Source organism: Gallinula chloropus (assembly GCF_964237585.1).
Source record: "Gallinula chloropus genome assembly, chromosome: 2".
In the NCBI taxonomy this organism is placed as follows: Eukaryota; Metazoa; Chordata; class Aves; order Gruiformes; family Rallidae; genus Gallinula; species Gallinula chloropus.
Window position 1 is genome coordinate 96,549,670 of NC_140086.1, and position 16,456 is coordinate 96,566,125.

The window sequence follows — 16,456 nt, forward strand, 5'->3', positions numbered from 1 at the left end:
GTGCCAGGACGAACATGCTGAATTACTCTTTTTTGCACTTAAATAAAGGTTGGAAATAGCAGGGTCATCATCACTGCATGACTGCTGGCAGAGCCTGTGCCGGTAACCTCTAACTCCCTGCGCCCCAGCGCTTCAGGGCCGCGGCCAAGGGGCGCCGGAGGATGCCGGTACCACCGCGGCCCCGGGAGAGCCTGAGTGCCCGGCGGGCCGAGTCCGCCCGCCCGCGCCGGTCTTTTCGCCACGGCTGCCACGTGAGCCATAAAATCTACCGCCGCCCGTCGCGGCGTCATTTGCGTCTTTTGCCATGTGCCGGAGGCGGAAGTGAGAGGCCGGGGCTGTGGGCGTCCAGCAATGGCATTCCCGTAGCGGCGGTGGTAGCCGCAGCAGCGGTTTCCCTCCACCTTCCGCCGATCGGGACCGGGTGGCGCGGCAATGGCCAGGGGCCAGGCGGCGGCGGCCACGGCTGTGAGCGGCGGGAGGCGGGCGCTGCTGCTGCTGCGGCCGCACGGCGCGGACGGCGCCCTCCCGCCCGCCGCCGCCTCAAGCCAGCGCCGCGCGCCCCTCTCCCCCGCGCGGCGCTGCCTCGGCGACTGGCAGCGCCCGGCCCCGGCGCCGGGGCCCGGCGCGGGCGCCAGCGGCCCCGCGGGGTGGGGAAGGCGCTTCGGCGGGAGCGGCAGGGAGAGCCGCGGCGGGGAGCGGGGTGAGAGCGCGGAGGCTGGAGCGAAGGGCGGAGGGGGGGGGGAAGAGGAGGGGAGAGGTGTGTGCCCCCGTCACCTCAGCCGACCCCGGGCGCCAGCGGTGTGGCGTCCCCCGCTCCCCCTGGGGAGCCCGGGGCCTGCGGGGGATGCGGCGTGCGGAGCTGCCCCGAGGGGTCCTCTGGTACGTGTGGAAGAGGCTGGTGAAGGGGCTGGACAGGAAACCTTTCCAGGAGCGGCTGAGGGAGCTGAGGATGTGTAGCCTGGAGAAGAGGAGGCTGAGGGGAGCCCTTATCACCACCTACAACTACCTGAAGGGAGGTTGCAGAGAGGTGGGCGATGGTCTCTCCAGCCCGGTGACAGGAGATGGGACAAGGGGAAATGGCACAAAGCTGCACCAGGGCAGGGGCAGATTAGATGTTAGGAAAAAAAATTTCCCTGAAAGAGTTGTCAGGGCCTGGAACAGGCTGCCCAGGGAGGGGGCTGAGTCACCATCCCTGGGTGTGTTTGAAGAAAGGGTAGATAAGGTGCTCAGGGATGTGGTTTAGCACAGGACAGGAACGGTGATCTTGAAGGTCGTTTCCAGCCTGGTGATTCTTTGATTCTGTGGTTCTGCTAGGGCTTGCTTTCCTGCCCTGATTATTTCCTTATATATTGACCCTTGACTAAGGGAGGGCAGAGAACTCGTCCCTTGTGGTAATTTGCCTTGCATTCTTCCCGTCAGCTCATTTGTGCAGATAGTGGCCAAGCGGACGCTAAGCTATCTGAGGCTTGCAGGCAGCATCGGAAACATTCTCTGTAAAAACAGCAAATGGCACATTGTGAGCGATTCACTTTTTGGCTAAAGGGCAACCAGTCAATATCTGCTTCTTTAACAAAGAGTGGAAAGAGCCTGTGGATTTAGGCCTTGAAGCTTTGCAGTGCTTGGGGCTTCCACTGCTTGTGCTGATGACAGCAAAGGAACAATTTTAAGACCCTGACAACTGGTGGGATTTTTTAAGACATTATATTCTTGGAGAGATTTGCACCAGTAACGTTGTTTTCTGTTTTCAAGCTCTAGCAAAAGGATCTTGTTAGTCAGATAGCTTTTCAGTTTCAAGCAAGCTGTGATAATCTTGATATGCAATATGATGTTTTGTCATAAATGAAAAATATTTGGGCTAGTAAGGGAACTCCTGGAAAGCAAACATGTTGATTACATAGTTTTTCTTAAAGATAACTTATTGTTTTGGTTTGGTTTGTTTTTCCAGGTGTAAGCATCTCCACATCATCATCTTTACAAAGCAAAGGGAGTGTTTCCTTGTTGGGAAATAGGAAGCTTTTTTTTGACACTCATGCCCTGGTCTGCCTCTTGGAAGAAAATGGTAATTTACTAGAAATGGGTAGCTGTATTTAATGTAATTCCATGAGTGGGGTTTTTTTTTGTTTGTTTACAAAGTTTGTTTCTTTTCCCTGATAGGATATTACAACTTCCGTTTAATGTACTTTAATTTTCTATATTTAATTTTTATATTTATTTTTAACATTTATATTTATTTTCTTATTTAAATTTTTATAATTTTATTTTTACATGTATACTGTGTAAGAATGTGGGGGATTTTTCTACTTGGAAAAGGAAACAGCTTATATAACCTTGATTGGAATAATTTATTGTCTTAGTGGTAATTAAAGATGCTAAAGAGAAATTAAATTCTAAGAATTGGGAGTAAAACCCAGAGGTTTCAAGGTAGTAGTTTAAAATTATTAGTTGCATTCCTACGTATTTAGTATGTAGCACCATGAATATACAGCAGTGTATGATAACAGGATTGAATATGGGTGACTGTAAAATGCAGCTTTTAGGATAGGACGTAGAATACTAGTAAGTATGGTTGCTCTTCTTCTAAAACACAGGGAATAGATTATTTTGGATTCATGCTAATATGGCTGAGGTAGGAAGGGTACCTTAAGGTGAGCTTAAGTACAGATGAATTGAATTCTGACAGCTTTCCACCCCTGAAAAGGAGAGGTCCCAGTCCCTTTCCCCTGCCATGTGGTTTCATCTCTTTCCATGTGTCAGCCTAACTCTCTGAAAACTCTTCAGTTCTTTTGACTGATTAGTATTCTGAGATGCTAGTTTGATGAGCTCACAGGGCAGTTGTGTGAGCACCAGGACACACAGGAAGTGTCAGGAGGAGGGATAAGTACCTCTTCCTTTTGGTGGTGACAAACTTGTATCAGCTCAGCTACTGAAAGCAAATCCATCAGGCCTCCTATGTGCTTTCTGATGTTTAACTGCTACCTAGTTTGAAACAATCCTGCTCTTGTGAAGCATTTCACAGCGATTGAACCTTGTTCCTGACAGTTTTACGCCTGCGTTTTGAAAGCTGAGAGTTTCTAGGGACAGTGTTTTACAGTAGCTCCCAATATGTTCAGCTAAAAGGTTTCTAATAAGGACTCAGTGGCTGGAAGACCTAAAATCAGAGCAGCTGGCTCTGTTTTCAGCTGTTGAGTTTTGCACGTCTGCAGTGATACTGAAGATTTGTAGTATACTGAGAGCAAATACCTGCTTTTTGGGGTGAGAATTCTTGCTCACCAAAGTAGCCACAGGTGAAAGATGAGATTTCATAGTACTAGAAAATTTCCAGCATTTATCCTGCTGATATGGTAATAATGCTGTACTACAGAAACAGCTATTCTGTGTCACAAACAACATTTTGGTGTAGGGGAACTTGGATGTATTGACTGGTTGTGTTCTTTCGGTAGTGCTGGGACAAGAGGAGTATGTTTTACTGTCTTTCATAACTGGCCTCTGTTTTCACTTAGTATTAGCAAGTGGCATTGCTGTAAACTGTCCACATTTTGGTTTGTCTCTGAATGTTGTTGCATTTTGTTTTGCTTAGGGTTCACTACTCAGCAGTCGGAGGTCATTGTATCTGCATTAGTGAAAATTATGAACACCAACCTGGATATGATTTACAAGGACATGGTCACCAAAGTACAGCAGGTTAGAGCAGAGGCAATGGTGGGATTAAATTGAAACGTAGTAAGCCTGCTACAAAATATGTGTTGCTGTTTATTGCTGTTAGATGCTGTGTTTTAAAAGTTTGAAGGTGAAGAAGAAACATCCCTGTGTATCTGTTGGCTCATGAGTTTTATCTTGAGTTTGTGAAATTTATCTTGAGTTTATCAAATACTTAACAAAAGCGTTGTGGTGGACCTTGAGATCTAGGTACTGTGAGATGGTGTGCTAACCACAGGTGGTTTTTTAGTTGGAAGCTTATAGCATGAAATACTATTACTGAGAAGGCTTTGAGATGCAGAAAGTGTTGAGGGCATGGATTTGAATAGTTTCAGCTCCTACATACATTCTTTTGTAGACTTGTAACAGGGAAGTACAGATTCCCTCAGTTATTTACCACCCCGTTAGTGGTACCTTTTATTTATCTCATCATGTCACAATGACATTTAATTGTACTGGAACTGAGCTGAATTTCTTTTTCTGCATGATTGGTGTAGTTGCACACACTGATAAGACACAGGAAGATGTACAGCTTCAACGCTGATACTGAAATCTGTCTGACTTTCCTTTGATGCGTGCTTTGTTCATGGTATGCTTTAAACCTACCCAGCATATGCTCAGCATCTTGGTGGGAGGAAGTGAAGAAAACTTGCTTGGAAATGGGCTGAAAATGCTGAATGTCTGCAGAGATCCTTCCTAGCTACTGGGAAATTGTGTTCAACTGAACGGAATTGTTAGCTTTGACTTTGTGAGGGAGTGATTGTTTTAATGAATAATTGTGGCTGGAGGCAAGGCTTGTTCCAATACTGGCTGTATTTATTTTGGGGGTGGGGAGAAGGCAGGGGGGCTTTGTCAGGTCATACGAAGGTAGATAGATCCATGTAAGGAATTGGACACGATTGCATTGAATATTGACAAATTGAACCCTTTGGCATCTGGCTCCAGAAATGAAACCAAAATTCAGAGTAAGGCATGATTCGCTGCATGTGGAACTTTATCATCTTTGGATGGGATTCACAGTATCAGGTATGCTGGAATTCCCTGACACATAAGCTGGTCACATAGCGCTGACAAGGGGCATAGCTGCAGTCCAGTCTCTTGGGCTCCTCTGTGGAACTGGGGTTCACAGCCCCAGGTCACCTTCTGACCACAAGCTCTAACTTATTTCATAGTAATGAGGCTGCTGTCTTAAAACGTGAGAAAACAGCAGTGACTGTGGTGTAATACTCTTGGCAGTAGGGCATCTCATTAAGAAGTGGGATATCTGGAATTTCCAGCACCCTCCATCTAGGGAGGTTTGGGACCATCCTGCCAAGCTTTTAGAGTTCCAGGCAGAGCAGGTGTGGGAGTGCTTCCTCCTGCTGCACTGGATTTGTTGCACACTCAGTCGAGGAATGCAGTGTTTAGGGGACCTTTAACAACCATGGTTGATTGCTTCTATTGCTTACTGTAAAATACAATCTCAGTTACCTTCTATACACAGCTTTTTTGAATGAAAATAAACACGCTTTCCTTTGTTCTGTGCTGAATTATACATTGCTGTTGATGATAGATGTTTTCTGAGACTGATTCGACCCTCAGGTGACTTTCTGCCATTAAGATTCAAACGTGCAGGTTTGTACATCATGCTAGGGTAGAAGCAGCTCAGGAGGTGTGTGTGCTGTGAACTTCAGGCAATGTGGTAAACCTGTGCTTCCTTACAGCCTTTGAATACACAAGGGCTTGTGCAAAAAGAGAGTGAAGAATTTGAAGAAAGTTTGGAATACTGTGGATGTAGCTATTAGCATTAGACCATAGCTGGGAATGGAGAAGAAGGTATTGCTGTAGTTATATAAATACTGGGGAAAAAAATCTATAGGTGTATGTATAAAATGAGAAAGAGTATGGACGAATCTGCTCTCTGTTTTCTGAGCTCACTGAAGAGGAGAAGAGAACAAAAGCAAGCTGAAGGCATCAGAGAGTAAAAGAAGAGGTGTCCGTGGCAGTACTCTTTCTGTAGATTTTTTTTTTTAATATGTTGACTATGCTGACCTATTTTTTTTTTTTTTAGTCTTGTCAGGTTGCTGTGTGAGGCATCTCCAGATGCCACTTAGAAATATAATGCTGCAACTTAGAATAGCATTTCCTGAGAAAAGCAAAGTTGGAATACTGTGTCAGATTCGTAGGGTTCTTAGCCCGGAATCAAAAGGAAGGGACAACTTGCTAGAGGGAGATCTTCAGAAAGGCAGTCCCTGTGTGCATGTGTGGGTAGTATAGGGTGGTTGCACTGATGAGTTTTGGCCTGGAAACCAATTTTCCTCATTTAGCTCAGAGGCAAGTCTCTCTGCAATGCCTTTGCTAGCTTAAGAATCAAAGACGTGGAATAAACTATTTACTAGGCTATTAATTGAATTATTCTGATCTGTGGTAGCATTGCTAACTTTGTTGAAAAATTACCAGTGTTTGAGCATAACTTGCTTACTTGGTCAGTGTCTCTCAATTTATCTTGCTTTCTGAAACTCTGATAATCAATATGAAATTGTTGAATTAAATATTTGTGTACCAAAATAGCCCATCATGTTTGTAGGCGCACATGAGAAAAAGCATTACAGTATGGTGTGTTTTTGAGTTTTCTCTTTCCTCTTTTAAAGGAAATTGCACTCCAGCAAGTCATGTCCCATATTGGTGGTGTGAAAAAGGACATGATTATTTTGGAAAAAAGTGAATTTTCAGCCCTTCGTTCAGAGAATGAGGTAAAAAGTACTGTCTTGGAAAGTGCTATTCCAAGAGGAGTGTAAATTTTATCATGAGTGTAAATTCTCTGCATAAAGGGGTCAAGCAATTTACAGAAGCCCAGTTCAAAGCCTGTACAGACAGACAGACACACCCACATACACCCACACCCACCCTCCCACCCACACCCACCCACCCAGAGCTGGGACTGTTTGACCTGAAGAAGGTTGAGGGAGGATCTCATCAGTGTGTACAGATATTTAAAGGGAGGCTATAAAGAAGACACAGAGGCCCTTCTGGTATTGTCCAGTGACAGAACAATAGGTAATTGGCACAGATCAAAGTGTGGGAAATTCTATTTAAACTTAAGAAAACCCTTTTTACTCTAAGGGTGATAAAACACTGGAACAGGATATCCAGAGAGGCCATCTCTTCTTAAAACTAAAAAATCCCAGCTTGCTCTCCTCCTCGCCTTCCACCCCCAACGTAGTGTGCTCCAGCCCCCCATCATCTTCATGGCCCTCCACTGGACTTTCTCCAGTATGTCAACATTTGTCTTTTAGCAGGGAACCCAAAACTGGACACAGCACTTCCAGTGCAGGCTTGCAAATGCTGAATATGGGGAAATAATCACTTCCCTTGGCCTTGTTAAGTGACCTGTTCCATACATTTGGCCACCTCTACTGTTGTGGGACGTTGTCAGCTTCTGTCTTGTGCTGCTGTTTGGAAATGCGTGGTACTGAGTCGTTAGGCTTGTGTATGGATGTGCATATATCTGCTGGGGATGGACTTCAGCCTTCTATTTCACATCATGAATTACAGTAATTGTCATTTATCATGCAAATTCATTGCTATACACAGATTAGGTGGTTTTATATACAGTAATAAAGTGTACAATTTTTTTTCTACTCTCACAGAAAATAAAACTTGAACTCCAGCAGATAAAGAAGCAAGTCATGGTAAGATACCATACCAATATAATTAAGAATTAACACCTGTCTAGTTTACCTTAAAAAAAAAAAGTTGCTTTCAAAATGTTATTTCAAAACCTGTGCTTAATTGTTATGAGATGATACTGAAATTGCAGTTGATGGTACACTGTGGGCTACAGCAAAGACAATTTCATGTGTGCTTAATTTATGATGACACAGAACTGTGAATAGTACAAGAAGTGAAGAAAAGCTTCATATATTTTTTTCATTTACATGTCATGAATTCAGAAAGTGACAGCTATGTCATGGTCAAGGCCAGTGAAGTTCTGCATTTAGGGCTGCCTGTTGCATGTTAAAGGTGCAATATAATTTTAAGATTCCTGCACATACTAGTTGGTTTGGGGTTTTGTTTGTTTTTTTCTCTGAAGACTTCTCTGTTAGCTGTCCAGAATGACCCAAAACAGTCTGAAAACAGACACTCTGTAGAAAACTTACTCTGTTGATTATCATACTGATCCTCATTCTTACCATGTTTAAAGCATCAGTACTGTGTTTCTGTTCCTCACGGTCTTGAATAGCACTCCAAACATCCTTCTACTATCAAAACGAAGGTTGTCTTAAAATCTGTTATTTCAATGGGTGTGGAATCATAGGTAGCCTGTACACAGAAACAAACATTCTTGCAAGAGTGATTTGGATTGGAAACTGGGAAACATTTATCTGGTTTTAGGGAGTACGGACAACTGACTTGAGAGCTGCTGTTCCCTGCTGAGATGCCCTTCTCAGTCGTAAGGGTGGCACAGGAGCACTCTGCCTGCCCTAGGACTCCTCCGTGAAAGCCATTTGGCCAGGACTTGTTGAGGTAGCTGACAGTGTAGTCAAACTCAGCCTAAGGCCTCCTTGCCAGTGCCTTTCTTATTCCCTTCAATTTCCCTTTGCACTGTCATCTCGAAAAGGAGAGCATGAATTTCTCAAGACTAGTCCTGCATGTTTCATGCTGTGCTATGAAGTGCTTAATGCAGCTGGGCTTTCAGAATACCATTTAAAATACATTTGGCATCTGATTTTTTATTTTATGATTGTAGTTGCATATAGATGAGTAAGTGTAATCAACCTGATGCTCTACCAGTAATCTGAGTGATCTTTTCTTAAAAGCTAGATGTCTGTGAATTTAACTTTTAATTGTAAATGTAATTTCCACAGGAGCAAGTTATTTTATGTTTCCTCCTAGGTGTCCCTCTAAAAGACAAAAGGGCACAGGGCACTAAAAGATTAAGAAAAGTGCATTCCTAAATTTTGCTTCATTAAACTGGGATGTATCCTGTTGTAATGACATCTAATTAAAAACCAGTTAAAATTCAAAAATTCAAACATAGAAATTGAATCTAATTATTGTTCGTACTAACTTAATGAACTCTTCACTGGTTGACATTGGCCTATTTGAGAGATGCTTACTTAGTTTTAATAGTAGAAGCTCCCAGAACATCAGCAGTCTTTTGCTTCTCCTACACATTCATCTGATCAGCAGTTTGCCTCATGACAAACTGTCAGCTGGCTGGAATTCCTGCATTAAAATGGCAGCTGTCACCAAGAAAAGCAGGAATTACAGCTATTGATGAAGTAAAATTCAAGTGTATATGTTATGGTAGTTTTAGAAAGTTAGATGTTGAAAAGCATAATAAACATTTCCTGACTTTGAAAATGCCTGTAGCTTTTTCTGAAAGGCCTAGGTGAGGTCATGGGAAACAGTTTTTCTTTCACACTGGAATGTTGGAAACAGCTTTTAAAGTTGTTTTTCAGCATCAGGGTTCCATCATGGAGGAAGTCCAAATTACAGGTGTACCTAGGCATGGATTTCTAGAAGTCGGAGGGTGTTATGGGATATAAGAAACATTCCCAGCATTTATAGAAAGATGTGCTCTCAATGAAGTGCTGTTCTTGGTGTTTTGTTTCTAAAAGCAATGGTTAGTTTCTGATTCTAAGCTCCAGTTCATACTGTAGAACATGAGTATTTCCAAGGGAAGAACAGGAATACTTACACTTCTGAAAATTATGTATATTAATTGAAGACAAGCTTTATTCCTGAGGTATGTAAAGAAAAGCACAATATATTTGTCTGTTTCTTGTGTTTATGATTAAATAGAAAATTTGCTTGTTGCTTTATCCTTTTTTTATCATTAGGATGAAATTACCAAAGTTCGTGCAGATAACAAGTTAAACCTAAACCTAGAGAAGAGCAGAGTAAAAGAATTGGTAAGTTTTGGTTACTTTATTCTAGACAGTCCAAATTTGGGTAAGAGCATCTTACCAAAAGAGCATTTTCATACTGATTTCTATTATCATTCAGCTTCAAGATACTGTCAATCCAGGTTACTGTACTACTTGCTGCTATGGTACAAGGTGCCATGTTTGGGTTTTTTATGTCTATATTGGTACTGGTTTAGTATCAGGTTAGTACATTACACTTTAATATATTTGATATTTAAATATGATGAGTAGTTGTCTAGAGGTTTTCTATGTTATTAGTTCATATATTCCTCTATTTTAACAATTAAGTTTACACATTTCATTACATTTATCGTCACTGAAGGTGTTTTATTTCCCTATAGATAGGGAATTTATAATTTGTCAGGAAATACCTATTGTAAAGAAAGCTGTAATGTATTTTTTTAGATTGCAATTGATACTTGTTCAGATCATTTAGGACTTTGTAATATCTGGTAGAACTGAATTGATGTGATCTTAAATTAGAATAATATGGATGAAGAACTAAAATATTACCAAGTTTTTTAATTATATGTAGCACTCTAAATGGAGCTCTATATCCAGTTTTAGTAGCTTTTAGGATCTCAAAGAAATTGCATCTTTGAAATTGAAGGATCTTTTATTGACAGTTTTCCATTAATACTGGTTTTTATTCAGTCCTTTTTCGCAGGTGTGTAATGAAGACATAATATTTATCTCTGGTCTAGGCAATAAGAACTGTTCATGTAGATACCATTTATGTTCTGTTCTCTCACAGTTTTTCACGATGCCTAGTTCAGGTAACAGCTGTGTCAGTAATTTGGTATAATGACTGACAGTCTGTTGTCTCATTGTAAATGCCTGAATAAAGTGCAACCTGAGCAGGTAAAATTCTTTTTTAAAGGTTAATATTTCATACTAATTTTTTAAGAAAGCATGATATGAAATACATTAACTTTGTAGATCATAAGCATTGCAAAGCTTCAAGCTTACAAAACCTATTTAAAACCACTTCACCAGTAACAAACGAGACACCAGCGTATTCTTGTATGTACATGTAGGATCCTGGAATCGTCGCTCTGTCTGTTCTGCAGAACACTATGTTATTTTGACAGCCTCCCAGGAAAAGCAAACTGTGCATGTCAACTTTCTCCTCAGAACGTTGACCGACTTTGTAGTCTGTTGTGCAACTATAATTTCATTGTTGCTGTGAAAACTGCTCTTTTCTTTGCCCCACCCCCCACCCCCAGTTGCCAGCTCTGCCATTCATGAGCAGAAAAGGAAAAAGACAGATGGGTGGGGAGCAGGTTGTAGCGAATGTCCTGAGTTGGAAGCAGAGACATAATTAGTATTGTCTGTAGTAGGCAAAGCATCATTATCATATTTACTTCATTTGTAAGGTGACTTAGGACTGAATATCTGGCTTTCTCAGAATAAAATTCAGGATAATTGAAAGTTACTCTGCAATCTTACTAAGTTACTGTGGAGAAAAGAAGTGTCCTAAGTTTAAATTGATTTAACTTGAAGCTCTAAGTAAAATGTTCCTAACGTTCAGTTTTGTTTGGAATAAGTACTTAAGGAGAATTTCTGAACTTGTCAGTGCTGAGATCAGCAGTCTTTAATCGTAGCACGGTTTGGGTTAGAAGGGACCTTGAAATTTATCTAATTCCAACCACCCTGCCATGGGCAGGGACGCCCTCCACTAGACCAGGTTGCCCAAAACCCCAGCCAACTTGGCCATGAACACCCTGCCAGGGAAGGGGTGAGCCAACAGCTGCTCAGCTGCTCAACCGTTACAGAAACCTTATTGCAGCCTTCCAGTACCTAAAGGGGGCCTGTAAGTGATCTGGAGACTAGTCACTGTTTAGTATCACAGGTCTTTCTTTCTCAGAGATGCAAATCTGCCGCTTTCTTTTCCCCAGCTGCTTATTAATTTTTACAGTTTTTGCAGAAAATGAGTGTCTTATGGACTTCTTGTGCTTTACAGTTCAAAGGTGTGGATGAACGCCTGTCTAAATTGTGCTCTGCTGAAGGATAGCAAGTATCCTACAATACTGTCTGCCAAGCACTGGCAGGAGACAGACATCCAATCTTGTCTGGATTCAATGTGCTACAGAATGGGAAACAAAGAGAGATGCTTTTAACAGTGGGGGGAAAAGTTTAATGGCAATGTCATGTTTATCTTTTTTTCTTTTTTTCCCTCCAGTACTCACTCAATGAAAGAAAACTACTTGAAATGAGGACAGAAATAGTGGAATTGGTAAGAACTTGGTAGCTGATCATTACACAGCAAATCTTCTCATAGTTTTGTTATAGACTTGGTATTCTTTCTGGAGTACGTTAATGTACACAATGTGATTGTGTTTTTATTTCTCTGTGTACAGCTACCTGAAATGTCTACAGAATACACAGGTTTTCATACATACTATTAGACCCTCTGCATGTATACATATATTGTTCAGTGGTCAGTGTGGTTTAAAAGTTCATGCTTGTACTCTTTTCTCTGGATACAATTCTACTCTTAATGTTAGTTTGTGAAATTAATCCCCCACTCCTCCGTGTTGAGCGATACTGAAACACATCACTAGATTATGTAGCTTCCATTTTAGAGGGGATTTTTACCAAGCACTTCCTCTTATTTTTGTTTCCTTTCTTTAGTGTAGGGAATTATTCCTAGGAAGACATCTAGTAGTAAATTATTAACTGTGGTTCAGAAGTCCTGATTTGACCAGCTCAGCAGCTGCTGCTCTCACTTTACAAGTTTGATCTTTCAGCCTTTTCAGAGTAATAATTCTATCCCCCTTTTTTACAGAAGTCCTGTCTTCTGTCATTATCAGATTCTGAATTTGTCTGTATCTGGTTTTGTGGTAGAAATCATTACAATTTTTTTTTTTTTTTGCATCAGAAGACCAATTCTCAGTTTTTTTTAATGATCCATAAAGCTTTATGGTCCGGTATGGTTTTGTCACAAGAGGCTCTTAAGACTTCTCAGTAGCTGTTATAGTTGAACAGTAACTTTAATATTGGTGGGCCAAATGACTGATTGAAGTTAATATTTATGGTGCTAGGTTGAGATAAGAAGGCATCTAGTTCTGCCACTTTCTAGTTTATATGTTAAGGAACAGTTAATCTTCTAAATTTCCCAAGTTCACCAAATTTCATCTTCACCTAGAAAGGAACTTGTTAATTTGCATTCAAAGAGAACATATATTTAAGGAGGAACCAAAAATACCACTTGAAGAGATGGGTCAAATTATGAAATAAACTTGAATGTTCAAACTGGATGGTTTTGTTGCTTTGTGTTTTTTTTAGCATGCCCAGCAAGATCGAGCTCTGACCCAAACAGACAGAAAAATAGACACGGAAGTTGCAGATCTGAAAACAATGCTCGAGTCGCACAAACTTGATAATATTAAGTACTTAGCAGGTAAGGAATCTGATGGGTGTCCCTGGAGAAACTGTTAAACATTGCTAAATATTTGGCAAACTCTCAATTTCCTGTATTCATATAGGCCCTGATTAAAAAAATAAGAAAATAGTTGGAATAGTCTGGGTGGTGATTAGCAGTTTTATTTGTGTACTTAACCCAGACGATTTCCTGTGACTTGCAACTTTGTTTTGCATCGGCTAGTGTATGACTCTTTGGTTTCCCTGCTGCTTTGTACTCTAACAATAATAGTAATATGACAAATGTAAAAGACTGCCTGTTAACAAGGGCCAACAAATTCTTTTGGGCCTGATTTAATTTTTAAAAGCAGACTGCTGCATGTATTTCTAGGATTTCATCATCTGTCTGATGCAGATCTATAAGCAACATTCAGCTTTTCTGCCTGTTCAGCACTATGTATTCTTTAAACTTTCAATTTTCAGGCATTTGCATTACAAAAATGCCTATCTAGAAGTGTGTGTCCCTACATTATTGCCCTGGGTAACTTTAATATTTTGACATTTTGCTACTGAGTATGCAGTGCTATTAAGTGAGCATATTTGCAGTAGAAAACTGTTATTCTGATTTAGATTTTCTGATTATTCTTTCACAGTGGATTTTGTCACAAGGACAATCACGTCTATTCATAGTACATAGTACTTCAGGCACATCCTTCACAGAGAACCATTACCGTAAAATAAAAGGCAATTTATTAAAATGGGAGGAAACTCTCCCTGCCCCCCCTTCCCTACTCAAAAACATGCTGAACTCTGCCTGGAGAAAAAAAAAAATTAAAACATTTGCATTGTGTTTGAAGTTCTGTTGGAAACAATGGCAAAAATCTTTTGTTTTTATACATAGAAACCAAAAGCTGGTTTCATTTAAATAGAAATGTAAAAAACCTGCAAACTGATAAGCCTCATTAAAGATTGCTTTCATTTGTTTGCTTGGTGAATACTCAACTGTGCCTTAATAGTCCTGTTACTCATTTCCTCACTTTAGAACTGTAACCAATCTTGTCTGGAATGGTAAGCAACTACGGGTTTCTTTAGCTGTGTGATAATTTTCCAGCCCAGTTTTCCTGCATTCTTTTTTTCTTTCCTTATTTGTCATCTTTGTGCTCTTCCACCTTGAAATTGTTTGTTGTAAATCAAAACCCTTAGTTTCTCATATGGGGAAGGGGTGGTGGTTATACTTTCAGTATTGTGGCAAGATGTGTATATAGCTTTCTGAAGTAATGATCTGAGACCTAATGATTTCATGTCCTCCGTTTCCCTCCCCATTTTCATTCTCTTGCAGGTTCAGTATTTACATGCCTTACTGTAGCACTGGGATTTTATCGTTTATGGATATAATAAACCACCAATTTAAAGGAACTTCTACTCTTTTGGTTTCTGGAAAAAAAAAAAACCGACAAAAAAAAAAAAGGGAAGTTTTCTCTTTGCCTGGACTTCAACCAAGTCTTGAATGTTTTATTTATTTTTTTGTAAAGCAGACTGTATTGAGATTGTAACCAAAGATGTGCCTAGGAACAAACTGGACGCATATAGTGCATATTTTGGGACTTACCTCTGATGAAAGCGTGGCGTGCGTGCCCTTGCCATTTCCCTCCATACACCTTGCTGCTACAGAGCATCACCTAAGCAAAGACTGGCATTCCTACTCATCCTACGGGGCTGTGTGCTGTAGGGAAGGATCAACCTCCCCTTGCCTGTTCAGATGTGCTGGCCGGAATCAGTCGCCTGTTACCAGACCGCAGTCGTGATTGCTCACGCAAACCTGAAGCTGCGTGTTTCGTGGCTTGGAGGCACTCTTGTCTAAGCAGAACTCGTGTTAAGCAAGCCACGCTTACTTCCCTCAGTCTAACACTTGCTCACACAGTTACTATACCAAATATTTGGTTTGCTATTTTTATATCATTGCAGTCACCGGTCGGTTTTCCCGGTGGCTGTCCAACCGGTCACGCTGTAACGATAGCAGTGTTGGTTGCCAGTTTTGTTTGTAATATATTTGTAGAGGTCTTTGTGACTAACTTCTCTTTGATACGTGTAAGTGTTCGATACCCATTCCATTTACTAATTAACTCTGCCACTGTAACTGGAAGTTAGAAATGCAGTAAAAGGCACTAGTGTTCATTCACAGCTAAGTGATGCAACATTTCTCTGGTGCTGCCTTCGTGATGGTAGGGAATTGATGCTCCTGGGAAAGAATAAGGTTTTAAATGGTGATTGTAAAGCAGGGTCTTAGGCAAGGGAACAAGACAGTCTTCTGTAGGTTTTTTTGTTATTTTACCTAAAAAAGTAAACATACTGGTTGTTCAAATGTGGAACATTTGACAGGTATTCTAATAACGAAGGCAGAATGGAGACATGCAAGGATGTTTAATCCAGCTCTGAGCTAGCCCATGTGAACTAGTAAGCGCAGCTGAGCGCAATGAAGGCAGATGCCCAGTGTATCCAGATATCTGTCATTTTTCCACTGATAAAGTAACTGCTTTAGTGACAGAGCTGCCATCTGTGTCCCTTCAGTTAAGGGACATTTGCCTTTCTTGCTTGCTCTTGGGAGGGGAGAACAATCTATGCACTGGTAATAACTGCTGTTAGAGCACAAACATGGCTTTGCTTACTGAAAGCAGAGCTGTTGGGCTACTTCGTGCCTGTACTGTAATAACCATTTCACTTTTTTGGTGGTTTGGGGTGCCAACTTCAATCATGTGCAAGTGCAGAGGAAGAAATGGATTCTGTAACAACACCATACTGGCCTGAAATAAAGAATTTTGAGTATTTCATAAATATGCTGAGTTTTTATTATAAATGCCACTTTTTACTTTGGATTTAATCTTCTTGTTTAAAGGTAAGTCACCAATAATAGGTCTTCTTTAAGCTGAGAATTAGCAAAGTTGACAGCCCCTCTAACACACCGAAGGAAGAAAAAACAGTAATGTCAGGAAAGATACTATTGTGGACTAACTTAACGGCCCCTCTAAATTAAATGGATTGATTTTCAAGACCTTCACCTTTTTGTTTAAAGAAATATTCACAGATTCACAAAATCGTAGGGGTTGGAAGGGACCTCCAGAGATCATCGAGTCCAACCCCCTGCCAAAGCAGGTTCCCTAGGGCAGATCACACAGGTAGGCGCCCAGATGTGTCTTGAATATCTCCAGAGAAGGAGACTCCACAACCCCCCTGGGCAGCCTGTCCCAGGGCTCTGTCACCCTCACTGTGAAAAAGTTCTCCCGCATGTTGGTGCGGAACTTCCTGTGCTCCAGCTTGAGGCCATTGTCCCTTGTCCTGTCTCCACAGACAAATAGTATTTGTACTAACTTATAGGACCTGACACTTTCTCAGATTAGACAAGCAGTAATTTAATATTAGGAATTAACTATAGTGTTGGTTATTATCTTCCTAGGACAGATGATTCTGTATGTGTCTATGTAATTAGT

General features: G+C 41.1%; 1 protein-coding gene across 1 annotated transcript; it reads left to right on the forward strand.

The window, feature by feature from the left end:
• Nucleotides 1–432: 432 nt before the first annotated feature.
• On the forward strand, nucleotides 433–15,780 carry MCUR1 (mitochondrial calcium uniporter regulator 1; the record flags this gene model as incomplete). Its single annotated transcript, XM_084260446.1, has 9 exons — nucleotides 433–700; nucleotides 1,946–2,059; nucleotides 3,578–3,681; nucleotides 6,327–6,428; nucleotides 7,326–7,367; nucleotides 9,522–9,593; nucleotides 11,791–11,844; nucleotides 12,897–13,011; nucleotides 14,507–15,780. The coding sequence occupies 9 exons, from the start codon at nucleotides 433–435 to the stop codon at nucleotides 14,584–14,586; spliced, it is 951 nt and encodes a 316-aa protein (XP_084116572.1). The 3' UTR covers nucleotides 14,587–15,780.
• Between the last annotated feature and the right edge of the window lie 676 nt (nucleotides 15,781–16,456).